General features: G+C 41.5%; 2 protein-coding genes across 2 annotated transcripts in view; both read right to left on the reverse strand.

The window, feature by feature from the left end:
* Positions 1-15,838, reverse strand: part of hipk3a (homeodomain interacting protein kinase 3a) — a 34,493-nt gene extending 18,655 nt beyond the window's left edge. The window contains exons 1-4 of the mRNA XM_073472892.1: positions 15,508-15,838; positions 10,786-11,807; positions 10,317-10,508; positions 10,028-10,209 (exon numbers count right to left, since the gene is read on the reverse strand). Of these exons, the coding sequence (XP_073328993.1) occupies positions 10,028-10,209; positions 10,317-10,508; positions 10,786-11,805 (1,394 nt within the window). The 5' untranslated portion in view covers positions 11,806-11,807; positions 15,508-15,838. The remainder of the gene's footprint in view (positions 1-10,027; positions 10,210-10,316; positions 10,509-10,785; positions 11,808-15,507) is intronic.
* A 2,920-nt stretch (positions 15,839-18,758) lies between these two features.
* On the reverse strand, positions 18,759-26,514 carry tcp11l1 (t-complex 11, testis-specific-like 1). The gene is made up of 10 exons (XM_073472875.1): positions 26,293-26,514; positions 25,821-25,961; positions 23,903-24,035; positions 23,699-23,819; positions 23,280-23,500; positions 22,873-23,009; positions 22,242-22,420; positions 21,921-22,102; positions 21,562-21,734; positions 18,759-21,364 (listed from the first exon to the last, which is right to left on the reverse strand). The coding sequence occupies exons 2-10, from the start codon at positions 25,951-25,953 to the stop codon at positions 21,153-21,155; spliced, it is 1,491 nt and encodes a 496-aa protein (XP_073328976.1). The 5' UTR covers positions 25,954-25,961; positions 26,293-26,514; the 3' UTR covers positions 18,759-21,152.
* Positions 26,515-27,123: the final 609 nt, after the last annotated feature.

The following is a 27,123-nucleotide window of genomic DNA, read 5'->3' on the forward strand; positions in this document are numbered from 1 at the left end:
ATGCAGTGTTACTGCAACAGAGAATTAAATTCATTCCAACGAATGGACTTTGTCACTTATACAATTCAAATGGGACTTGTAATCTTGCAACAGTAGTGTGAGACGGTGCAAGAAAACAATGGGCTATTAGGCCTGGACACAGCAGCTGAGCAACAGTGCTGCAAATAGCAACCACTGCTGTGACGACCACTGGGGAAATGACTGTTGCCAAGCAACAACCGGACGCAAGACCATAATGTAACAGTATTACAGGGTGATAAATGGGGCCATAACTCATCGTTCTGTGTGTATGACTGTGAGCATTTGTGTGTTTCTATGTGCAGTCTCACAACTGCAGATGTCACGTCTATCACATTTACAGCACAGCTCATGCTTTCTGCCCTCCTTAGCCCCGAGAAGGAAATTACACTTTGTCATTTCCTATTGCTCCTTAAAGAGGAAGACGTCCAGTTATGCAACACTAAAACTAGCCTTGGGGGAGACTGCCTCAAACATTTTACAGAACAATCCTGTGAAGCTGGGAATGAGACACTGCTTGTGGTTTTCCTAGTTTTAAGTGCTACAGTCAACAAAGTTGGATTTGCCTAGAGGCAAAGACAAAAAACTGATTTTTTTTAACTGATTCAAATGTTGTTAAATTACATTTAAATACATTATCAAAAGAAAATCACATAAAAAATGAATCCACACTCATTTAAGGGCCAAAAAAAGAGAAAAAAATAGCATACGTGGACAAGCTACACACTGGCAATACAAAAGAATCAATCATTACAAAATAAGAACTACTTACACAGTCTTGATATCACTTTTCTTACATAGATTTCAGTTCTGCTTTCCTCACACTGCACAAACTGAAGTTAGGCCAAATAAGGTAACTTCTCAAGATTTTAGAAGCCTCCGGCCAATTTACTATACTGACATGGAAACAGATGGGAATCTTCTGGTTATAGTTAAACTTTGGCATCTCATCCATGGCCTCTGCTGTTGCCTAATGTTTGAGGTGAAAAGGGATTGCGACAAAAAGTTTTACAGCCTTCTTTTGACAGCACTTCTGCTAATTACAGTCTTTAAAAAAAATCTGTATCTGTAATGTACTTTCTTTTTTTTTTTTAGCTCAAAAGGGAACTAAGCTTGATGTTTAGATGTTCCTGCAACACATTTTAGAATTCCATGCATGGGGTTAAAGGGGGCACGGAAATAAACCTAAAATAAAGGAGGTGTATGTGTTTTTGCCTGCGGTTATACTGCCAGACTGATAAAAGCTGCAGCAATGGCTCCAGCTTTCCAGAGCCGTAACAGCTCATCACATAACACACGTATAACACACACGCATTCACACACACCCACACCCACGCATTCACACACACCCACACCCACAGGTGTTTGGCAGCCAGACCAGGTTCCAGAACTAACTAGTCACACTAGAGAGCAGCAGTTAGGACAAGAACAAACACTGCAGATGACTGTATGGCAGCACACCGCTGCTGTGTTCAAAGAACTGGGATAACACACTTCAGGCACCTACAGTAGCTCAGTGTGTTAAAAGTGATGAGATAGGACTCAGTAAAGGACATACGAACCCAGTGCTTTAACACGTGTAGACAAAGCTCGTCCATGATTACATTTCAAGCACAGCTCACTGCTTTACTAAGGCTTAATGTGAGGGACAACAGATCAAGTTACATGTCAGTGAACATGATGTGCAGCTACCAGAAGAATACAGACTAAAGGCAAAGAGCGCCTCTCTCTAGAATATCAAACATGTGATAACTTTCTCTTCCATTTTCAAAATGCTTGTACCAAGTCCTTTCTTGGTAAAGGATGGAAACGGAAAATTAAAAGTCTCTATTAATACAGCTGTTCTTTAAGACTAATTAACTGATCTTTGATTTTATTTTGGAAAAAAGAAAGGTTTTTGATAACTTAACCTTCCACCCATCGAATACTTCCATGAAAATGCTGCTGTTAACCAGGAAAAATGGGTGGCGAAGGGCCACAAGGCAAAAGTCAAAGAGATAAAGCAACAAATTAAAAATAACAATAAAAATAAAATACAGACCACAAGACCATAGAACATTGAACTATGACTTTAAGGAAACTTCACCAGCCTTAAAGACAATTAGAGTTGTTCCAATACCGATACCAGTATCGCAAATGCGAATAGGATTTGTGAAAAAATAAACATGCATTTTAAGTTTTTTAATGCTAATGGGTGATGAAGCGTTCAAAACCAAAAAGAATGAGCCCACCCACGTATCTCTCCATTGCCTTGAACAGGCCGTGTGCTGCATAATGTACTGCAATTCGGTGTCCGAATTTCCCGCGCAGTCTTGCGGACGTGACGTCCGATGATGTTGAATGCACGTCCTTGGATACGGGAAGAAGACAAGCGCGGTGGACCCAAACTAGTGTTTGGGTAGTAATGGATTCTGCTACGGCCAGCAAACGACCCACCACCACACGAAGTCCACTAAAAAGTCATACTAAGAAGAAAACGAAGGTTTTATTAGCGGCATGTCGTGAGTCGAAACGAAATTACGACCAAAGTAGGGCTGGCACCTGAATATACATCAGATACGCGTTTGACTCATGGAGGCAGCTTCAACTTGAATTGGGACTGAAAACAGATGCTGACATGGCTCATTTCCTAGTAACCAGGTAAGAAAACATTACAGGTCACGTTTAGAGCTTGATTTGAAAATCATATGAGATCACAGAGGACTCGAGTGACCTAACGTGCAAAGTAGCGTTAGCTGCAAACATGTAACTTGGTCCACCGCTGTGTAACACTGAATAGTTACAGACTGCGCATTTTCCACAGTCCTTTAGTCTGAAACCGAATAGTTAGAAATATGTCCCTTTATATATGGTACCGAAAGCCCAACCTGTTATCTGGGAGGTGACGTTAGCAGCTGGATGTAGCCACAGGCTAAGGGTTTATTTGTGTCTGTGTAGTAACATTAGCCGCTTACACACAGCAATCCCGTATCAGAGACGATATTTCTGTCCCAAATAAGCCGTCTTTGCTTTCACCTGTGCCTTTCAGACCGTAACGCTAAATCGCCGCGCTTGTGTGTCGCTACACACAGCGAGCCGGCTTCCCGGCTGCTTCGTGTGCGTAGGAGATAAGGCATCAGCTGCACTGCTGTGAAGAGTTCATGCACGCTCCCGCGCCGGCTTGGCTGATGGCTGCAGTTACCCGCAACGCCGTCGTGTCACTATTGAGTCTTATTTCTTGATCCTGCCCCAAGTTCCTTTAACATTACACACCGGAAATCAATTATTCTTCGCTGCTCTAAAAGCCAACACACAAAGTTAAGCTGTGCTGCCCCTGGCGACTACTGTTTTGAGAGCGACGAAGAAGAACAAGTCAGACGGAGCCAGCAACATGTTGGCTATTTTGTAATATTTTACTCTGGATAACCCCACAACTAAAACGGGTTAGTTGTATGGCAATCATTCTCTGCATGTGTTTTTTCCTGTTTTACAAAGGATTTAACCTGAGCCAGGCCATACAACAATGATAGCAATCTTATCACATCCATACAGGGTTAGCAGTATACAAAAAAAAAAATATTTTAAAAACACTAGTATTGGATCAGTACTCTGTATCGGCCGATATCCAAAGCCCAGGTATCGGAATCGGTATAGGGAAGGAAAAAATGGTATTGGAACATATAGATAATCAGGCTTAATCAAAGACAATTATGACAATAACAAATGCAATACCACACTGCAGCCCAAATTAAAAGGAAAAATAAGAACAGACCAAATACAGCATGTCTTAACTGCTTATAAGGAAGAGAGGAGGGTGAGAAGAGGGTGATGGAAAGCTGTGTTTCCTCATGTTTAACTGTAGCTCTGGACAACATCAGTTTCTCTTTTTGTATACTTGCTGGTTTATACCACAGTAGCAACTACTCTTTCTGGAGTCCATATGAAGACCATAAATAAGCTGCCTGCAGGGTTTCTGCAGGTTTGAACAAGTCAAATTTAAGACTTTTTAAGACCTTTTTGACACCTTTCTGAACTAAATTTAAGACCTACACCAAGTATGAAACAGTAAGGAAAAATAGTCCCAGAATTACTTTCAAAAATAACTAAATTTATTGCCATTCACAGAGCAACTCAAACAATGAAGAATGGAGTGAGTGTGTGTCAAGTTTATTATAGTTTTTAAATTTCATTAGTTTTTATTTTAATTTGGTTTTTCAGTTTGCTTTTTATTTCAGTTGAGTTTTAATTAATTTAAATAGTGATTAATAGTTTTAGTTTAGTTTTTATCTAGGAATTTAACCTAATTTAGTTAACTCTAATAACCCACACCCACACACCCACACACCCACACACACCCACACACCACACACACACACACACACACACACACACACACACACACACACACACACACACACACACACACACACACACACACAAACGGTGTTCAAAATCCAAAGCACCTTCGCTTTCAACGTCGGAGTTGAAACGAAGATGGTTTGAATGTCGCTCGACTGCAAGACGGCAGAGGCGGCGCAGAGTTCGGCTCGAGCAGAACTGGTCGAACTTGGACCGGGAACTGGTGACAAAGGCGTACAAAAGCGTGTGATAGCGTGACTTCGCTGGAGACTTTTAGAAGCTAACTGGTGTTTATCCGATTTTGTGTGTGACACCAGCGCTTTCACACCAAATGTGCCCAATTTGAGGGTCCTCTTGCAGAGTGTACACTGCGCTTCAGATTCATTATTATGCGGCTTTTAACCAACTGAATTCTGGTTGTTCAAGCCAACACACTAAATCTACACTTTCCCATAGTTGTAGCAGATTCCGAAGTCTTTCCGGAACTGGCGAAGTGTACGGCGATAAATTCCGACCGAGCTGTTGGCAAAATGCCACTTACGTTCCTGGATACTTCAGAAAGAAGTACAACAAACGGAGCTAACTACTAACCCAAAAACGAAAAACAAAAAACAAAAAAGCCGATGACGGAAGCGGTAAATGAACGTTCATATTTAAGACCTAACTAAATGTAATTTAAGACCTATATGCAAAATATGGACGTATTTAAGACTTTTTAAGGCCTTAATTTTAGATACATGAATTTAAGACTTTTTAAGGATGCGCGGACACCCTGTGCCTGGATACATGCATGAACATATGCATAAACAAATGTGGAAAGAGCTTTATTAGAAAAAGAGAAAAACTCAAGGATAAACAGGGATATGGGTATCGACACACGCTGTAATTATTTCTTTGATATGAAAAAAGAGCCCGCGGGTAAGAAAAGGGGATCTAGCAACAGGTTTACACAAATACAGCACTCACTGTGAGTGATCATGTATTATTCATAATGAACTATTTACAAGTCCTAGCAGCAGGTATGGGGTCCACCGTCACGCGTGGCTTCCCACCAGAACAAACTAGGACAGACAACATGAAACCACACACACTGCTCAACTTTGCTACATGTCTTTCCACTGTGTAACATCCCAAACCAATAACAAGTCCCCTGTCATGTCAAAACCACTATTCTTCTAGCATGGAAACTGTGGAGTGAAATTGACAGTGTGAGCCAGTCAGTAAAACTCATACGAACATATGGTTCTTATCAAGAAGGCCCAGGGCTACTTGTCAGGGCCTACCGAGGATTAGACTGTCCTGCTCCTTCCAAGGAGAACTCAGCAAAGACACACATCTGAAACAACAACATGTACCATTTCAATGCAACAAGGTGCTAGTGTAAAACAACACCTGTGTGACAAAGAAATCACACTTGGGTGAGGGAGGCCAAGCACAACCTGCCCAAATCTGAAAGCACGCTAAGATGATAGCTAGCTTTCCTTCCACCTGATCTGCCTAGCTGAATAATTCACATAGCCCAGTGATCCATTTTCATTGTGGGAGGTTGTTTTACGTCACCAGCACCCACAGGACACAACAGTCACCTCACCAGGCCCTGCTGTGTCATGCTACCATGGCAACAGCACATTAGAGCATGACAAGCACTGAAAAGCTTCTGCCAGAGACTTCTATCTGCAGAGTTATGCTCATAAAATTAACAAAATTCAAGTTTATATTACGACCTGATTGGATTTTCGAAAACTATCCAGATGACTAAGCGAGACAGAAAGTTGTACCTGTTTGCTGAAGGTGAATTAAAACACCAAGGGCCCACCATGGCATAAGGTAAAATCCTGTTTGCCTGACTGTGGATTTAAAATGTTCATTCAGAGAGTGACAAATTAAACCCAGTTGATGAACGAAATTGTAGACCGTTTCAGTTTTTCTTTATAGAATATGAGGGGTGCGTCTTTTAAAGAACCTATTCATTAATATAATTAATGACAGTATAAAACCAGAGTAATTTGAATAAGCATTCACGTTAGGGCAAAAAAGATGATTCGGTGATCAAAACACCACCCTACAATGACATATCCAGTCCAAAACAAAATCAAAATTTCATACTGCTGCCAAAAAGCAATCATTTCATTGAATGACTGAAATCTAAAATACACCAGAGTAACCGTCAACCAAGCTACTAATCTAAGACAGTGGCATTCTACAGAATTAAGATGGATCTCAGGCAAGTAGCATTAACAGAACTGCACACTGCCCTCCCAACTCCTCCTGGTCAACAATAACTGAAACTATAAGCTGTTTTATATTGAAGTGTATGAGTCCAGGTTTAGATAGACAACACTGACACAGAAAGTATAGGTGAACAGTGGGTCTATGGCACAGCTTTATTAGCATTAATGTCAAAAACGACAATGTCAGTGAAATAAGTCATACATCAATGCTTGTTATAATCTAATGGTTTAAAGGACAAATCTGTTTTTTGAGCATTTCAAATAAGGCCATATTATTCTCTATAAAAAAGGTGTGCATACTGGTAAAAGAACCTTTACTAGCGTCCAAAAACATGAATAACTTCGACTAACGTATTCTAGTGTTTTCTGTGTATTACAGATTGTGCCTTTAATGAGAGAGTTAAAACAACCTCAACTTCACTGCCACTTTCAGGCTTTTCTTTTTGTCTTTAAAAACTGACTTTTGCATCAAAGCCACACTGCTGGCAATGCTACAACCTATGGCTCTGGAAAATCCAGGGAAAACCCCAAAGCTGTAAAAAACCTCCTCCTACCCGCTGTGGTGAGGCTAGAATTTCTTCACAGCTCCACTGTGGTAACAATACAGTACAGCCATTATGCAACATGAAGACTAGAGATGAGGAAACACTATGTCCTGAAAACCACTCTCCTGATAACCTGATGACATACACACAGACGCCACCCTTGGGCTCAAATTACATAATCATCATATAGATATGAAAATTATTACAGAGCAGTGGGGTGACTTGTCCCTATGAACACAAGTATTTATCTACCTAAGCTAACATACAGGCCTACGGATGCAAAAAGTAAACTCGAAGTGCGTATGTACTACCAGCTGTCGTCTGGGCTGAACCAACTCACACAGACACACAGAAATATACAGTAGAAGGGAGATGAAAAGACAGAATGGAATCGCTGCTGTACCGTTGTAAGCCAAAAGGTTATGGTGTCTGCACTTGTTAAATTACCTTACAACCCATTGGTCTGCTAGTTTTGGCGAAAGGCACAAAAAGGATGCTTTGCAAAGAGCAAAGTAATCAAAAAAATTGATTGAAACTGTTGCACAATGCTGGTGTTTACAGCAAAATATGGCCAGATGTTACACTTCACAAGCTTTCATGTCATTTCATCTCTGTGGCTCAAGCAAGTTAAGTTAACAATCTAGACACACCACTTTTCCATCCTCAGAGAGCCTCTTTATCTGAACTGAGTTATTGTGAAGCATGTTGAGGGTACATTGTGTAACCTACACGATTTACCCAGCATGGGAGCTGTTGCATGGGCTAAGAACACACCCAGACACACACAGGAATGTCCGAATGTTTTTTCCTGGATCTAAATGTGGGTTTTAACATACCACATTCTTCCCTGGCCTTCTGTGTCCTGGGTGACCTCCCTAAAATTCACTGCCAGCCCATTTTAACTGCACTATGATCTCAGCATTGCCGCCGCTGCTAAAAGACAAAACACACACAAGCACACATGAACGCACATTTGTAAACACTTAACCAGGTCAACTGCAGAGCAAAGCCTTTATGTTATGCAACAGCTCCACTCTCCCTCGTGTGTGAGAGGGGGCCAAGGAAGTGGCTTGCTTTCACAAAAACAGGGAAGTTGCAGGGTTAATGCTATCACTTTTGTCCTCTGAGGTTTGTCATTTTACATTTGGTCTAAAGAAGTTTGCTTCAACGTAAGAGGCCCACACTTTATAGTCCAGATTTATACACCCTTGATAAAAATTACAGGTGAAATAACTGAGAGTGCTCCTTACAAGGCAACAAAATCAGGAGTGCATGGAGTGGAATGGAGGGTGTGTGCAGTGCATTAGCTACAGACATACCCAGTATCTCAGGAGCGTTTGTCATAGATTGTGCAATGTTTAAAGAGTTTGTAATAGTTTACCCAACCTGATCTACCTTGCTAAAACTTGCTTAGGTGAGTGTCGGTGAATGAAACTTCCAGCCAACAAGTCATCCAGTGGTTATTGAAGTAGAAATATTTTGCCTTGCAAACAGGTGTGAACGTCAAGTCCACATGAGTCATCAACAATTTAGAGTGCATTACAAATGAATAAAATGGGTTTTCATCTTTCACAGATGTTATACTTTGTATCTGATTTTTTTTTTTTAACTACAGCAGGTCCTTACTTAACTGTGTGACATAATGTGAGTTTACAGCTTATTTACTTACTAATTTTTTGCACAACAACTCTTTAAGTTCACAATCCTTGCTGCGTTTCATAAGCACTTTCACCCTAGGCTACAAGACATGCCAAATATTTCATGACGCTGTTCCTCATATAAACATCTCAGTTCCTCTGCATGTTACGCAAGAGCAGCAGAGTTTAGGGCGTGACACGCTGAACACAGATCAGACATACATTCACTCAGGCATGGGTCCAAACGTGCCACAGTGCAGGAAAGAGTGAGGGGCCAGGGAAAATAGAAAGACAGCAGGCCAAGAGGAAAGAAAGTTAAAAGACAGAAACCAGGAAGGCTGTGCATGTCGTGGAGCTCCCACTGAGAGTGTGCAGGTTAATACAGAGCACTTCACATTACGTAAGAAGAGAGAAGGACCTAAACACATAAAGCCGGGGCAAGACTTTGCTAAGCCTTGTGGGAAACAAACAGACACACACATAAACAACTATTTGGGAATACCCATTGGGACTTAGTCAGCTAACTATGTTGGCAAATAATGATGACAAACAACTTGACATTTTACTTCACGACATGTCTGATCTCCCTAAAATACCCAGTGGATCTCTTTTCTCAACATTTTGTACTATTTGAAAGGGACAGAGTTTCTTCTGAGGTGTGAATCATTCTTCTTTTGACTTTTTTGGGTTTCTCTCAAAACAAAACCAGACTAGAAGTAAAAATGAAATACATTTCACTTTCACCTGCAGGGAATTTCCTGTTTCAGTGGTGTAATGTGACATATGGCTTCAGTCCAAGAGTTTCAGAACAACATTTGGCCAAAATTCAACACTATGCTTAAGCCCTGTGTATGGGATAAATAACTCAACAATGCAATTCTTCATTATAAACATGGTATCTGAGTTGTCATGTTAATTGATCACAAGAATTCATTATAAACACCAAATCTATAGTAATTTCTCAGACTGACAAAAGACAATCGAAAGAAATTTCCTGATCTTTGGGGGGAGATTTTTGGGGGATTTAAAAACAGCTTTGAGAAGTAGCAGAGCATAACACTAACAAAACAAGTGTTTAAAGGTGTGAATAGGTCTGTCAGTGAACTTAAGCCTCACCCACTGCAAGATAACTCCCTTGCAGTGCTTTCAAAGTGTTTGCAAGCAGAAAATACCCTGAGGTAAAGACATTTCTATAAGTTTTTGAACTCAGGTGAATGATGGATTACACAGAGCTTTGACTGAATGTGGGATTCCTCACCTGTAGTATCTGGACTGCAGGTAAGTGGAGCAAACAGCCTTGGAGACATGGCTGGCTGAGCCAAAGTCAATTACTTTTACTCTGTAGGGCTGCCTGGTTGGATCCACCAGCATGATGTTCTCTGGCTTCAGGTCAGCATGGATCAAACCCAGAGACTTCAGCTTCTTTAAGGCTGTTGCAACCTGCAAAGATTTACAGAAATAAAGAAGTATTATGAATACGTTTGAGATTCTGGGCCCAAAACCGGAAGTGGGCATTGTCAAGCCTCAACCATCAGACATCACTTCACCTGCTGCAGAATAGGCCTGATGATTTTGAGTGGCAGTGGACTGAATTTGTTCTGTTTGAGGAAGTCGTAGAGGTTTTGCTCCAACATCTCAAACACAAGGCAGGTGTGGCTGCGGTGCTGAAAGCACTCCAGAGCACGCACCACATTGTGATCATCTGCATTCTCGCTGCTCAACCGCGCCAGGATCTCCACCTGGGGAGTTCAAAAACAGGGAAGATAATAAGACAGGTGCAGTTAAGAAAAAAAACTGTAGCAAATAGACTTTTTAAGCATCTTGAAAGAACAAACAAGACAATTTGACAACAGAGGCAGTGTGTCTCTTGTCATTCACTGGTGTGCTGCCCCAACAAAATTGCAGTTACAAACACCTAATTCACCACACCAGCAGACTTCTTAGTTATTCGACAGTTTCAACTAAAACAATGACGATACATGCTCTACTCGCAAACAAAAACACACAAATCCTCACCTCAATCTGTCCCTGACGTGCATAGGATGGGTGGTTCTTCAGTATTTTGACGGCCACCACTTCATTCGTTCCCCTCTTCCAGCACTTCACCACCTGTCCAAACGTGCCACGGCCAAGAAACTCCAATACCTCATAGCTGTTCTTTAGAGAGCATAAAACCTCATGCTGAACTAACTGATAGTCACCATCTCCTGATCCAGTTCTGCTCACTGGAGCTCCTGCTGCTGCCTCAGTACTGCCATTAGGGCCGGTTTCAGTCCCATCCACCCCGACTCTCATGCCTGTCACCGCCTCAACCCTGCTATGTTGAGTTGGCAGTGCCCCTCCATCCCCTACTCTGAGTGTGTCTGCATTGTTCCCTTTGCTGGTTTGCAACATGGCCACAGGGAGAGGAAGTGAAGGTAGGGCAGAAACCTCCTCCACTATCTGCATGGTTCCGACACAGTTGTTGTCCCGCGGATGCTCTCCACCTTCACCTGCTTTCTGTTCACATCTCTGGGTGGCAGCTGTGTCTACAAGGTTGACGTATCCTCCTCTAGCCTGTATTCTTCTGCTTCTACCTGCTTCCTCCTCTGCTCGGACACAGGCCCTCCTCAATAGGCCACAGTCCAGGCCTCCTCCTGATGGGCTACCACCACTGTCTCTACGAAGCCTCACTTCCTGTGGGGCTCTACTCTGGCTATGAGACTCTTTGTTCCCAGAAGGAGCCTCTGCTCGTCTCTCCCAGCTCTCCTCTCTCTGTAATCGTGCAGTCGGCAACGCCCACTCCTCCCTCTCTCCAAGCTGCAGTCCCCTGTGCAGTCTCCCCAAATCAGCACCTGTTGAGGATGGGATGACGTTGTTGGGATAGGCAATACCGTAGTTGACTCCGATCACATAAGTCTTGGGTGGGGGTCGGTGCTGGAAGGCTCTGCTGGTGTTATTACTGCGGTGAGCTTCGTCTTTGTGTCTGCTGGTACCTAAGGCACTTGTCTGAGCTGAGTGCAGGTGTGATGGGTAGACCAAGACTTGTGAGGCCATACCTAGAGAATAGAGATAAATAAAACAAAAGGACATTTATTTACAGACATAGTTAAGAGAACAAATCAAGTGTTTATCATTAAAGACTAGGATTTACATAGCCTACACTAACTTGTGAATACTGAAGCTAGACACTGTTCAAAGTCACTGTACAAAAACTATTGATTACATTTCTGACCGCAGAGAGGTGAACTTGTTAATCGTAAAAATAGTACCTTCCCATCACCTACCACGAAAGATTGCATTCTAAAAAAAAGCAGTCATAAAAGCTGCTAAAGTGAATACACATCTAAGCCTCCCTGTCACCCTTAGTGGAAAGGGGAAATGGCCTGCTGTAATGGGAGATGGGGGAAGCCCGTTGCATCTCTGGCCTGTCCCTGCACGCTACACGGAGGGTCAGTTTCACAAAAAGTAGAACCGCAAAGCAAGCAGTACCCCGAAGGAAATGATATATGATAAGGCATGATGAGCATTCTGTAACTCACTGACATACACCTGATTCTAATTGATAAACCTTTCTGTCTGAGATGTTACTGAAATATTGTTTTTATGTGATCCTTTATACAATCTGCTTCAAAACCTAAAGCTGCTGTTTTAGTTTATGGCCTGTTCAATGCTACACTTCATCTGCACAAACTCAGTAACAGTTCATACAGACACAATCAGGCAGGTCCCACTCTATGCCCAAATTTTGTAAGATCTTGGAAGACGACTTTTTACCTACATTAAAAATTTTGGACTTTATCTTTAGATCTACTTTTAAGTGACTTACATCTGAGTTAACACTGGAAAAAAACAAGTAATGTTGAAATGTCCCACTGTCCTACAAACACAGTCAGATCATTATCTGCATGGACAAATTAGACAGCATTATCCATTCCTTGTGTCTTGGTAATGACCTACCTACCCTCTCTAGTCGTTGAGGGAAAAAGACAAGCACTGCAACTGTACCATGGCTCACAATAAAGCTTGTCTGCTTGTTCAGGACAGGTGGATTTTTTTTTTTTAGGGGCAATCAAAAGAGACATTTACTTGCCTCATCAGACAAGTTAAAAACCATAAACAAAAAAGAAAACTATGTGTCTTCATTGACATTTATGACATTAAATACATTAAAAATATCGATTTGAAACAAACAGGAAGGGGTAATGTTCTGCAGCGCCTGCCAGGGCAACTCAACTTGTCTGACAATTAAGTAGTTAGCTAGCTAGTGTTAGCTGCTGTTTAATTCACTAGATAACATTACCTAAGCACCAACCTCAAGAATTGTTACCTGCTCTCACAGAGTCAGTCGCAATGACCCACAAATACATTTCGATATTAGCTAAGCTACAAACATACCTTACTGGAGAGCAGGAGAGCTAGCTTGCTAGCCATGTTTGACATGACCTAAAAACAACGCATATGTTGTTGATGTTAAAAATACTGTTGAATAAAATAATCGCAGCAGGCTAGACCATTGATTCTCAAACTATGTGCCTGACTAAAACATTTGTACACACAAATACAAAAATAGGCTTTCTTATCCATACATGGATGAAGAAACACTTTAAACATCAGCTTGCATATTGAAACTTCCCTTTAAGTTCGTCTGGATTTTACATTGGTAAACAAATGAGAAAAGTAAGTTATTGTCATTTTGACATGCACATGTGACTTCTATGCCTTGAACAAGTGAAGGGTAAATTCAACCCTGACTTTAATGACAAGAAAACCCAGATCTTTACATTTAAATTAAAGTTGCTTTAATAAATATCTGATTGGTGATGCATTTAATACCACACGCCCACAGCTGCCCAGACCAGAGCTTAAAAATCAAAACCCATGCGTTTTTTTTAACTAACACATTCAATACAACCTGGTCAGTTTCACATAAGGCAGACATGTCCATTTGTGAAGCAACTACCCTCTGCTTAACTGCTGATACTACTAAATGAAGTATCTCATAGATAGGGTATCAAACAATTTTCAAATCTATTTTGCAATTTGAAACAGTATTTTAAAGTTCAGGCTATTTTAACCTTTTAAATCAACATCCCTCTCCTTGTAACAGGTCATGATGACAACATGATAACAGGCAGAAAACAGGCGGAGGCCAAGCCTGTCAGCCAAACTTCCTGAATATTTCCAAACCGAGGCATAGAATTGTGCCTGACTGGGTTTCCACTCAGACTCTGGAGATTCTAGTTTTAAGGCTACATCACACATGTTCTACAAACACACTCGTGAAGCTGGTTATATTAAGTTTTGTTCGACAAGAAAGGCTGGCTGAGTGCCAGTTGCCTTCCCAACTACTGAAGCTGTCACACACAGGCTCAGACAAGCAGAGAGGTGTGCCTTCAACTCAACATGACAATACAGTTTAACACACTTCACCTCTTATGACTTGTATTACTGGTGAGTTTTACCACATACACTACTGACAGAAACTAACACCCACTGTTATCATGACCAAACTTTTCTTTCACCCAAAGAACAACCTAGATGGAAAAAACATACACACTTAGTCAGAATAATATTACTCAGAGTGCAAAACTGAGCTAATGACTACTGATTCACGGGTGAATAAATGAGTCCTTCTTGTCATAACCTACTGACAGAAAATTAGAGGTTGTAATTAAAATTAATGCAACCAGAGAGGTTTTCCAGAAAGATCATAATAATGTGCCACTGATAAGTAGAGATCACTGTATACATGATAGAAAACCACTTTCTCCAGTCACCACACACAGCTGCCAGTCTGGCAAAGACTGATAATAACTTGATGGTGCAACTGACAAAAGTTAGCAAATGAACCACCACTATATGGCTGGTGTTGTGCAAATATTTCACGCTGAGTAGGCTTGCCAAGGTGCCATACTCATCAGTTTTTGAGGGACTCTGGCACAGACACAGCTGTGATACTGGCTGCTCTATCTTCTCACTGCCAAACTAGGTAGCCTGATATCCCACAGGGCGACACGATCCAAGCCTGAAATGGAGAGCCATAAAACAGAGGTGTGTGTGTGTGTGTGTGTGTGTGTGTGTGTGTGTGTGTGTGTGTGTTAGTTGTGTATTGCACTGTTGTAAAGAATGCCAGCTGTACACGCAATTTGTTACTGATCAATCTAGGAGACAGCTAACATATGGGAGGGGTGTGTGTGTGTGTGTGTGTGTGTGTGTGTGTGTGTGTGTGTGTGTGTGTTTGGGGGAAGGGCAACACCAACCTAAACACCTGTTGAAACTTATGCTGCAAGTGACAGGCAGCTAAATAACGGGTGTGTTAGTGATATACTATATAGATGGGTGACAGCTTCGTTTTTAATAACCAAACTGGCCAATTTATACGTACTGTAAGCCAAATATTGCGCGTTTCATTATGTTTTTAACTAATGAACTCTACTCCAGTACTTTTTACATGTTTAAAAGTTACCTCAACGTCTTACATAAAACACATAACTGAGAGTGCTCAAAATCAAAAAACAAACAAGTGCGTGCTCTCGAATAAGTACCATTCGTCGTTAGCTCCAACTAATTAGCTTTCGGTGCTAGCGTTGACACTTGTCTGCCAAAGGGAGCAAACTCGAGTTGGCTAGCTTAACAGTTAGCAAACAAGCTAGCTGTGACTGAGTCCTCTCAACGTTAAATTGATAAGACAGACAAACCCGACCGTCACATTGAACATATAATTGACAGCCACTTCAGAAGAATAAGGTGACGTACCTTCAGTAAGACCTGTAAATCATATCACCCAGAGCGTCAAGGAACAGGCTAGCAACGAAGACCCGCACCACAGTCAAATCCTGCAACGATGCTGCTGCTTCTGCTGCTGCTGCCATCTTGTTCAACGACGAGAACCGAGCGACTTTTCACACATTTGAAGCTTTCAAATAACGCAAATAACTAGCTATAACGAACGCCAGCTATTGCCCATGGTCTCTACAGCCGTCTGAGGTTTCACTAAGCGTTGCTCTTGTCTCTACTCAGGGCGAGGATTTCTGTTTCTAAACTTTTGCATGTTAATACGCCGCGTCCCCGACAGAGCTAGCTGCTGACTGCTAGCTGTTGCTGCTGGTTCGGTAGCTTGTTGCTTCTCCGCATGTGTGGAATGTTGGGGAGGGGAGGAGAGAGAGACACACACAGAGCGAGCGAGAGAGAGAGACACAGAGAGAGACACACACAGAGCGAGCGAGAGAGAGAAACACACACACACACACACAGATAGTCTATACACTGTGTCTATAAATGTCACACTGTGACAGCTGAGTTAAAACACTTGACTTCCGTGATATTTTTACTCCATTGCATACATTTAGATGTTATGAATGTATCTTATGGTGTGTATATTGAATCATCTGTTGAACTTCTATTAACAGAGCTCCTTCAGAACCTGCCTACATATCCCCTATTGTAAAATTGTGAATCATCTTATCATCACATGGCTGGAGAATCAACCAGGCAAAGTGGGCATCTGCCATGTGCCCCATTTTCACTCCATGTCAGCTGGCTTTGGTAATCTGATCATTGCAAATGCACAGGCTCAGGGGTTCTGCATGAAACACAATATCAACACGAGAGAGTCCTGCAATATTACCTAATGTTCTGGCTGTGTCTTTAAGAGGGGCTGGTTCTAAGGCCTTTATTTGTGTTTATTTTGTGATGGCATGGTGCATAATCTCAATGAAACTGTGTGGGGTTTTTTTAAACCAAATTTATCCAAAGAGAACCTGGTGCCAGGCAGTGTCACTCCAGCACATGGAAACTGTTTTTTCCTCTGTCTCTGGTCATATACAAAGCTGTCATTTGTTGCCTGTTTTGTTGACTGTGCCTAATGGGAACTCGGGAGGCAACAGGGTTCATACATTGTGCATAGCATGTCAGCTGGAAGGTCAATAAAACCCCATTCACATTTTTTAATCAGGTTAATCCAGCCATGATCATATCTTTTTATTATTATTATTATTATTTGATTGCAACGACTTGTATATTTCTCATTATAGAACAATACTGTTTATTATGAAGTAATGTGAAAAAAAGATAAATGAGGTATGTTTCAGTTTATTGTACCTGCCTTTACTTCTGTAGACCCAGACCACTGGCACACCTCCTCTTTTCCCTTTTTCTTTTTAACATTCTCAGCTTCTGTCCTTACATTGTAAATCTTGTATAGCCAGCTTTGACAATAATTTTGGTCATGCTATTACTGCAAATTTTAGGTAGATAGACAGAAAGTGAGATTATTTATTAATCCTACTAACCTTTCAGGCATGATTTACTGAGGGTAAAGGTATGATGTCAAACCATTCAATGAAACTGAAATTTAAGCATGGACATGGGGAACAGACCTTTATATACCATTAAAATGGTCTATCTTCTGATAATGTATATTTGCTTATTGTAAATTGTACATCTTCTCCTGTATAGCGTTTTACCTTTTTATTTTTAAATTGTTTTTTATATTCTTGTATTTTTTATATTTTAACTTATACCTTTTGTTTCGTTGTAACAGAGAGGAAAAGAAAGGAGATAAAGGAGAAATTTCCTTGTGCAGGGAATCTGTTCATTAACTATGCGTTTCAACAATAAACACTTTGACTTTGACTTTCCTTTGAGTCTATTTCACAATAGATATTTTGGCTGCTCCCAGGTATTACTAATACTCTTAACGATGACTGTGTTCTATTCGAGTAGAAGTCTGCCATGAATACTTTTATTTTCCTACTGTGAAATGTAACTTTTGAAAAATGGCTATTCCATTAAACAAATATACAAATTTATAGCCATGCATGCGCCCTTGAACCACACACTGTCCTCAGTCCTCAGAGCTGCAGTTGGTTCCTGCTGTGTAATTGACTGGGTCATATGCAGTGGAGGGATCTCGCCAATAATCATTAAATTAGACCTTTCTCTAATACCGCGTAAGACACACATCACCAAAGACTGCACTGCTGAACTGGGCCAGTTTTGCCTTTGAATTGGATTTCACAAAACACATTTTAATTTATCAATCATTTCAAGCAAGCGTCTAAGAGGAGACAGTTTCCACAGTCAGCTTGTGACAACTCTCACAGACATGCTGCCACAACTATTACTATAACCAAAGACAGTGCTACATTTAATTAGACATCTGACATCTCAGACTCAAGCAAACATGTCAGTAGAACAACAGACCATATTATATTGTAATACTGTTCCTCATTCTCATTGCATACACTGTTTTCCTCAGCCTGTCTCATCACATTGTTACTTATTGCTCTAATTGTAAAATGGCTCGTTACAGACATGTTCAAACACATCAGACATTTTAGTCAGTCCATCATCTATGCAATGTTACTGCCAGTAAAACTCAGTAATTTCAGCATTTTGGTCAGACTAAGGGCTGCTGTGCAATCAGGGCACACGAATAACACCAGCCACCAGCCACATGCTGGTGAAATACACCAGTGACATCAGCCAAAAAACTGTAGTGATCTATTGACTGGCTGGTAAAATCTAAACATTCACTAACCATTTTGTCGTTGGACAAAAAAGTTAATTTTGCACTCTGTATGTAAATTATTGTATATTCTGCCTCTATTATATTAATGACAAAACTGTTTTAATATTATAAATTGGAGTTCTGGCTCCACCTAGTGTTTCATATGTAAACTAAATACAGGAAGATAATTATGATGCGTCATCCCAGTTGTTTTTGACATTCAGTGTTCTTTGGACTGAGAACCAGCAATGAAGGTAGAGCACAATGTCAGACTGATGGTGAGTCACCATTAAATGGCTGTTGAATTAACTGGCTGTCATATTTTGTCATTAACATAAAGTGATCTAGTCTTGTATTTAAGAAACAAGAACTGCATTATCCAGTTTCACACTGCTCTGGAAAAAATCCCATTAGACCCCTCTCTAAAATCTGATACCAGCACACCAACAAAAAGACAAACCAACAAGTTGTAGAGGGATGACAAATGACTCTGCTGTGTGGGACGAACAATGCTTTATTTGCATGTTGAATGAACACTTGAGGACAAATATCAGTGTTATTGAAGTGATCAGTCGGTGAACACGTGTTATTCATTTAGGGAACAGGTGACAGACGCCATTCTGCCAGGAGGGGATGAAGAAATGTCACAACCACTATCAGTATTCTGTGGCAAGTTGTAAAATATGGGTGCAAAGCAAAGCAAAGCAAAGTGTTTGTCGAAAGTAAATATTCTAAACATCTTATAAACCATCAGAAATGTTATAAATAAGTGGACATAATTTGAAATAACATGTAACAATTAAAAGAACAACAGTTCAAGTTGGTCCATAACACCAGTCTGGCTTCCCTTCAGTGCACAACAATTTATTCTGGTCATTTTCCTTTGATTTAATAACCTGTAAAATATCTTATAAGAATCATCCTAGTGCACATACAGTGGATACAAAAAGTCTACATTTCAGATCTTTGAGTTCCCTATGAACCAGTACCAGATTCAGATTTCAAGGTGACCATTTCAAGCTATGGCTTGTGACAGCAATGGTTCATTCACTTATTCCCTTTCTTGCTGAGAGCTAGATGAGAAGATTTATACCGCTTTCGTACCTAAATGCTAAATATAAAGCTGCAGCCAGGAGTCTATTAGCTTAGCTTAGCTTAGCACAAAGACTGGAGGCAGAGGGAAACAACTAGCTTGGTCCACATTTACAGAATTGTAGAAAGAAGTAGAACTGCTTTAACGAAAAACTGAACACATTTCACAAAGAAATTAAATAATTGCACTTCAAATGGGTTCTCTTCTTATTTTAATTTAGCCTGCTAGAGACTCCAGACTTAGTGATGCCAAAAGATGATCCATGTTCGATCCAAATACAAGGTAACTTTTTCATCTTCAACACGCTGCAAGAAAAGTGTATGCAAATATTTTGACCATTAAGTAAATCTGATAAGCCTGAATAAGAATTATTTGATTTCAAGTCTAACAAAGACGAAATTTCACAAGATGTAACAGTAACTGTGTAGTGGTGAAAATAGTTTTTGTATCCACTGTAATTCCTAGTAGTCATAGTGTAAAGTCAGCATGCAGTCATCTGTTGTCTTCTCAAGCTATATAATTACTTAATCGCTTTAGGTAATTGATTAAACTGTGTCAGTAGACAGAGTTTGAACACTGTCAAGTCCTGAAAGCCGTTACTGAATACTCAGCCAAAGTTTATATTTAACAAATGTCTGAGTTTGGGGAATCGGTCCCAGTCAAAAGCTCTGAGTGTTGCATATTTGGTCCGATGTTCTCCAGAGTTAAAGCACTTTATTATTATTCAGAATTTGATAAATGATTTCCATCTCTGTTAGTATGTAAAAGCTCCGTGGGTGTTTTACTCATAATGAGTTGACAGGAAATGTTGGTTAGGCAGAGACACACACGTTCTGTTGAGGAGATTGGTTTAGGGAATAGTTGACAACCTGGTCACCAAGTTACCATGGTTATAAGCTACTGCCCTTTCAATCAACTCCTTTGTAAATACAAAGAGAGAAAATGTCACCATTTGTTGGGGAGATGCATGTCTCACAATTATAATGTCATTACCATATCAAACACACAAATAAATAAATAAATAAAGCCAGTAATTTGCATTATTACAGCTTGTTTTGCCATCACCTCAAGCTGAGTGGTGGGGGAATTAATATGTCCGTGTATGGACTGATCAAATCAAATTACGCATTACTGATTCATCAAGGTTCATTCATCAAGCATTCACAAGACTTTTCTCCATCCATTGAATGTGCCTGCATGTCTCTGTCTGAGCGCCATCTCTTGACAACTTGAGACATATCTGGAGCTCTCCTGCATATGGCAGAGATAAGGGACATCTACCAGGTTAAGAACATCGTAAAATACTTCCAGGCCTAAACACAGGACCAAATATGTGCCAATCTGAGAACTGTTGACCATTTAGGGACTGATTACCTACTGAGACACATTTATATCTATAATTAGATATTTAAGTTATACTCTACCAAGCCATAATTGTTTTGTATGACTGAGGTCTAAATATTGTTTATTATGGGTTTTAAAACATGGTTATTTCATTAGCTCTGATATCAAATGATATCAGCCCTGCTAGTAATACTGAGCACAACTTAATGTGAGATGGCTACTGTAAGGTCACACTTAGGAGGCCTGAGGTTTTCTCAAATAAGCAACACTGTGAGTTAATGCAGCTGGGATGTTAGCCAGTGTTTTGTGATTATGTCTGCATAAGGTGCATGTCTAGCTGGCTCTATCTGCTGAATACAGATCAGCTTCCTTAACTCCTTTCTCTAAAATCTTAACCGTTACTAGTGGGGGAAAATGGTTAAACTACAGACCACTCTCTCCACACTTCAGTGTTTAGGGGCTCTCCCCTCCTGCCAGTATTTTATGGAGAATCTTTTGGTAGAACGGAGAGAAGACCAGCTTGTTGAAGTTAACGAGACGACTGAAGCGAACAGCGAGCTCCTTCAGCTCCCTGCCGACTGGAGCCAGACCCCCTGGGAGAGGAGGAGGGGTCTTATGTTGACTGGACTCCAGGGCAGCCAGGAGGTAGCTCTGAACCCGAGAGTCTGAGAGGAGAGGAGAGGAGAGGAGAGGAGAGGAGAGGAGAGGAGAGGAGAGGAGAGGAGAGGAGAGGAGAGGAGAGGAGAGGAGAGGAGAGGAGAGGAGATTCGTTGCTGCTAAATAAATCTGTACATAAACCATACAGTCAACCACACACTGTTGGCTGTGCTGTGAAAATCATCATATATTTCACTGTTCTTACCCATCAGCTTGCGGACTGTGTTGTCTGGCTGGATGATAGCTGAGATTTGTCCCCTCAGAGTGCTCTTTCTGTCAGCTGAAAATGGAGAGTAGCCATGTTGGCTTAGACACTGACTCAGCTCAACACACAGTTTCTCCCCGATGGTCACTAAGGCCTCCTGTGCACTAAAAGACCTTTGAAGAGGCAAAAAGGAAGTATTTAAGCAAAGCAACACAACTTGCCTTAATCACTCATTCCTGCCAGTCAGTGGCAGTGAATGTGGTCCGAAACATAATGGATTGAAAGGTACCCCTCATCAACTAGCAAAGCTGTCCACTGTAATTTCATGTATGTGTGAAAATCAAAGTACTGGTACTCACGGTGCATGCATGTCTGCAAGCAGGACATTGACAGTGTTTTTAAGAGTCTCCATCAGCCCTGGCAGGCCTGAGATAGCCTCCCCTGTGGTGGTGTAGACGACAAGGAGCACGGAAGAGAGCAGAACTAACTGCTCGGCCTCCTGCTGCATCTCCTGGAACCGAACCTGATCCATCAACACCGTCTATGGAGAGGAGAATAAGAGGAGTAGAGTTAATGATGGCAGAAACAAACAAGAGAACCACGAGGGACAGAATTAATAAAGAAAGATATTTAACTGGCAGAGAGACACAATGACAGGCTACAGGATTGACAGCATTTACCTCTGGGAAGGGGTCTGAGGCGTGGTCCCACCTCAGCAGGCGTAGATAGGCATGATTATGGACATTAAGGGGAAGGAGTGAGGGAGGGTCGGATGAGGCAGCACTAGAACCATCGGGTCCAGCCTCTCTCAGGCATCTCACTGTTTCCTCAAGCCACTTCTCAGTGTAGTCTAAGGCATCTAAAGGAGAACAGATCGATTCATTTTTTTCAGCTTTCCTTTGACGCAGCTGATCCTCAATCACTGTCAATGTCAAAACAAACCTAACCCAACATCCATCCATTTACAGCTTTATGAAGAAGCAGGCCAAATTAGCTAGAACACTAATCAAAGCTCCTTCAAGTAGGACATTCCATCAATTATGCATAAAGGTAGTCATCAGAAGATATTTTTGTGTTAAGAAAGAAAAAAAAAGGGCACAGTTCTATTTCTTCAGATGATTCACCAACACAAGTCAAAACAGCTGAACTTCTCAATTCAAACCTGCATGTGACATGTGGTCTGCAATAGGTTTCAGCCTAAACTGTCTGGCATGTAGTTTTTGATCTACCTACACATGCCAGTCCAATATGTAATGTTTTAGCATGAATAATTTATTATGTGGCTCCTTTGATGTTAGAGTGTTTGCTTACTCGGTTGTTTCTCCAGAAACTCCTGGAACTTGCTTCTCTCATACTCAACCGATTGCTGCATGAGATGAGGCCTGATGCTGCTGACGGCGAAGTTAGCCATGTCCACCTTCATCAGGTCCAGGACAGAGAATATCGCCCTGAGAGGGAGGGAGGACAGAAGAAGACGGAGAGAAATAGAGAGGTTATATGTTAAAATACACTGTAGAGGTTTGGAATCCATATATTGTTATTCACTTTTATTAAATCTGGAGATCTACTCATCTCTTGACTTCCTCTATTAACATCATGCCAGAGCAACTTGACCTCTGCACTTTAATGCACTGGAATGAAATTACACAATTTAAAAATAAACTATGACCTGGAACCTGCAGAACTATTAATAGTCTGTCTCTTGTCTCTTGGCTTACTTGAGCAGAGGCACAATATCAGTGCTCTCTTTTAGCTTATTGATGTCCTCGTCTCTGCAGGGGGCGCACAGCGAGCCCATCATCCCGACGATGAACTGGGACAGTTGACTGATGTCAAGAGAGCCGTTCTCAGCCTGCTGCTGGATGAGAGGCAGGTCGAGAACCTCGTCGATACGGCAGCGCAGACGGCCGTGGCCAGGCAGCAAGAAGGACAGCAGTGTCTGTTTGAGCAGGGAAGGAGAAGATGATTGAAGGAAGGTGAGAAAGGTAAGACAGAATGATTGAGACAGATAGATATTGTAATCCATATATGATAAAGCAGCCATGACCTTTGCAAAATACAAAAAGACGTCACTTTTGCAGTTATGGAGTCATCTGGTCCAGTCTATTTCCTGAATAAGATAAAAACCTCTGCTCACCTCTTTGATCTCAGCAAGCAGTTTGATAGCATGTCCGTAAGTCGGCGGTTCCTCCTTCAACTGATCTTCCAAACAATCCCAGAATGCTTTGTGCATTATCTCCTTCACTCTGCGCTCCAAACTGTACAGGGCAACACAAGGAACTTTAATTTCTACAGCGAGAGAGAACTCACTCAAAGGACAATTATCTGATTAAACTCTCACCTCCCCTCAGGAAGCTCCGCAGGTTTGACTTGAAAAGCATGGTTCACCAGTATTTCATGCGCCAAGGCCATGTTGGTGACTCCTTTAGCCGTCTCCATCAGCTCCTCCACAGAGACAAACCTGGGAGGGCTGGCTGTGAGGGAAGAAAATACATGATTCAAATGATTCACTCCTACAAAATTACACATCAGAGCACACTTTACACCAAAAGCTACCAACCAGAATGTTGAGAAAAAAACAAAAACAAACATGAGCTATTCCACTGCCGACAAACTGCATTTGAACTCACTTGCAAGCTGATTTAGTGTGACTGTAGTAAAAGCAGGCACACCAAGTAATCCTCTCAAGAAATCCTCCTGTCAGTGTTTCCACAAAGCACTCTGTTCAGAACACCTGCCCGAAAGCAAAGTTTCTATTCTTGCCCCTGAAGTATAATCCAATTTAAAACTATGAGCATGAACAACAAGTGTCATGTCTTCATCTGTCAAGTGCAGCGATGTGCAAATCCAATATTTGGAAGACATGATAAAACTCACAGTGGGAACAATCAGATCATGTAGCATTTTTCTAAATCAGAACTGACAATGCTAAATTTGGGAATATTTGTGTATGGCACTGTTTCCAACTGATTCTATTTATCGGGTTTCTGGCTTGGTGGTAGGGCTGCGCAATATTACAATATTATATCATAAGTGACTTTATTGACTTAGATTTTATATATCCTTACATCATGACATGACATAAATGTTGTATTTCCTGGTTTAAAAGGCTGCATTACAGTAAAGTGATGTCATTTTCTGAACTTACCAGACTGTTCTACTTGTTATAATGCTTGTCTTTATCCACTTAGTCATAACATCCACATTAGTGATGATTATTTATCAACAATCTCTTTGTGTTCCTGTCTTGTAGGATTGTTTTTATATTAATATAGTATTCCAGGAGCCAACAACCTTAGGCAGATGTGACAACTCCTGCATTAAACTATGATCCCAACTGAGACAAAGAAAGCTAAACTTGCTGTCATACTAGAACTTGTGTCATGGACAGAGATTTATTTTTCAGAGGGTTTGCAACAGTACTGTATGTGCTTTGTCTGCCGAACATGGTATAAACCACGCACTAGAGATAGGACAATATAAGGTTTTAAATGCGGATCAAGATAATAAACACTAAGCTGCCTAATGTACTGTCCTATATAGGATTTATTTTGAAATGCCAGAAGGGGAAGGTTGCATCTTTTCAGTCATTCCAAAATCCTGGCTGAAGGCTCAGCTTGACCACTGCATCCCCCACAAAAAAATAATTACAGAAGCTCTTTTGTTGAGTTAAAGAATTAAGACTGGCGAGCACTACAGACAGGAGGAGTTTACTTGCCAGCCCCTGAAGGAACGAGCTTGTGAGGCTGATACATTCCCTCACATGAATGTTTCTCCACCTCCAAACAAAAGCTGTGTTGTTTGTGTTCACATCTAAGTCCACATGTTTGTGCTAATAAAGAATTGCTGAGGAGAGACTGAGGAATTAAGATGGAAGTTATAGTCTGAGAGGGAGCAGATTAGATCCCAGCTGAAGACAAGAACTTGGCCACTAGCAACACTAACTTGGAATAAGTAAGGTTCTGTTTATCCAGGATGCTGGTCACCTTGACAGCATGTCTATGAGCAGATATTCATGAAGCAGGCGTTTTGCCTTTCTCATTGCTGTTCTGGGTTTATACGTCCCAGAAAACAGAGCTCAGCAAAAGGAAAAAGCACCAGGGATCACACCGACCAGTGGCACTCTATTAAACAGTATTCCCACCTCTATGTACATGATACATAGGGAAAGGTTGCTGCCTCCTGTCAATCGATACAGAATCGTCCCTATCTTTAATCAGGTCTGTTACTCTGTGTAGCTGGAAATCCCTGTGTCTCACCTTGAGGAGTGTTCCCTCTGTGCGGGCTCGGAGTATTTGCCCGGACCCTCTTCCTCACCGCCTGCTCTGGGGCATCCTGCGTCCTCTCCTCCTTCGACTCCTTGTCTCCTCCGCCCTCTGCCTCTTTTGGCATGCTGATGTCTGCAAGATGACAGATGCCGTTTGAGGCTTCAAGTTGCAGCCTGAACTTCTTTCAAATGCTGTAAAGTGCTGAGAGTCAGTAAAAGGCGCAGTGATTTGTCTAGCTCGACGTGCAGTACTGCTACATCAGTGCTGGTAATGTGGGATTTCATGTTTCAATAGAAGCAAAAGGAAAGACGCAGGTGTTTTTGTTGTGGTCCACAGATGATGACATCACCTACATTGGGAGGGGGAGGGGGGGCAGGGAGGTGAACACGACAGATGTAAACAGAACAAAGCCTCATGGCACCGTGTCTGTCCTCACAGTCCAGCCTGTGGTGATGTTACTAACCTTTTAGTCGGCAGCACGGAGGACAGAAATGGGTCAGACGTGGAGCTCAACTTATCTGACGTTAGCTTTAGTCAGCGCGAACACGACTGTCAACAACAACAAAGGAGCCAGCTACTCCTTTATAACCCGGCCATGGCGGCAGTATCACTGATATAAATGTATTCACAGCTTCACCGCTGCCGGACACCGTCTTCGACAGGAGGAAGCCTTTGTTTCATCCTAGAAAACTGGAGCTTATTAACGTCGTAGCCCTCCTCTGATGGGCTGCCGCTAACCGAGCGGCTCTTCCTGTATTGGGTGGGGCTACCGTGACGTAACAGCCGAGCCCTCCGCGCGCGCACACACGTTGGTAGGGGTCCCACAACAGAAGGTGCTAGAAATCCTCAGTGATCTCTCTGCTGCCAGTCTTCATCTGCTCTGGTAGCTTAGAAGTATCTACACTACTGCATTTACAGCAACCAGTCTCACTCTGTATCATAGTGTCATACTCGAGGCCTCGGCAACACAGTATAGCAGCTGACCGCGTGGCGGCGCTATAACTGCAACTACAGTCCAGGCAACGTCTACCTACACTCATACATTTACTTCCCCCATATTCCTTCTCATCAGCATTTTGAGTTAGTTATGATTTTGATTCTATAGTCATTACATTTAGAAAAGGTTTGGACCAAACAAGTAAAAAGTTACCAGAATATGGACATTTTCAAATGACTTAACTTTTACTAATCATGTTGTCTGGTACAGTTTGCAAATGCTCTAAAGCAGGCCTATTCAAAAGATTTATAGGAGGGCCAGATTTGGGGAAAAAAAGTGCCAAAACAATGCACTTTT

Source organism: Pagrus major, chromosome 8 (assembly GCF_040436345.1).
Source record: "Pagrus major chromosome 8, Pma_NU_1.0".
In the NCBI taxonomy this organism is placed as follows: Eukaryota; Metazoa; Chordata; class Actinopteri; order Spariformes; family Sparidae; genus Pagrus; species Pagrus major.

Bases quoted from the DNA above. Each gene is read 5' to 3' on its own strand.
- tcp11l1 (XM_073472875.1), bottom strand. From the start codon at position 25,953: ATGCCAAAAGAGGCAGAGGGCGGAGGAGACAAGGAGTCGAAGGAGGAG. The intron at 23,501-23,698 runs GTGAGCAGAGGT...CTGCTCAAACAG, and splicing joins TGCTTGCTGAGATCAAAGAG to ACACTGCTGTCCTTCTTGCT. The intron at 23,010-23,279 runs GTAAGCCAAGAG...CCTCCCTCTCAG, and splicing joins GATATTGTGCCTCTGCTCAA to GGCGATATTCTCTGTCCTGG.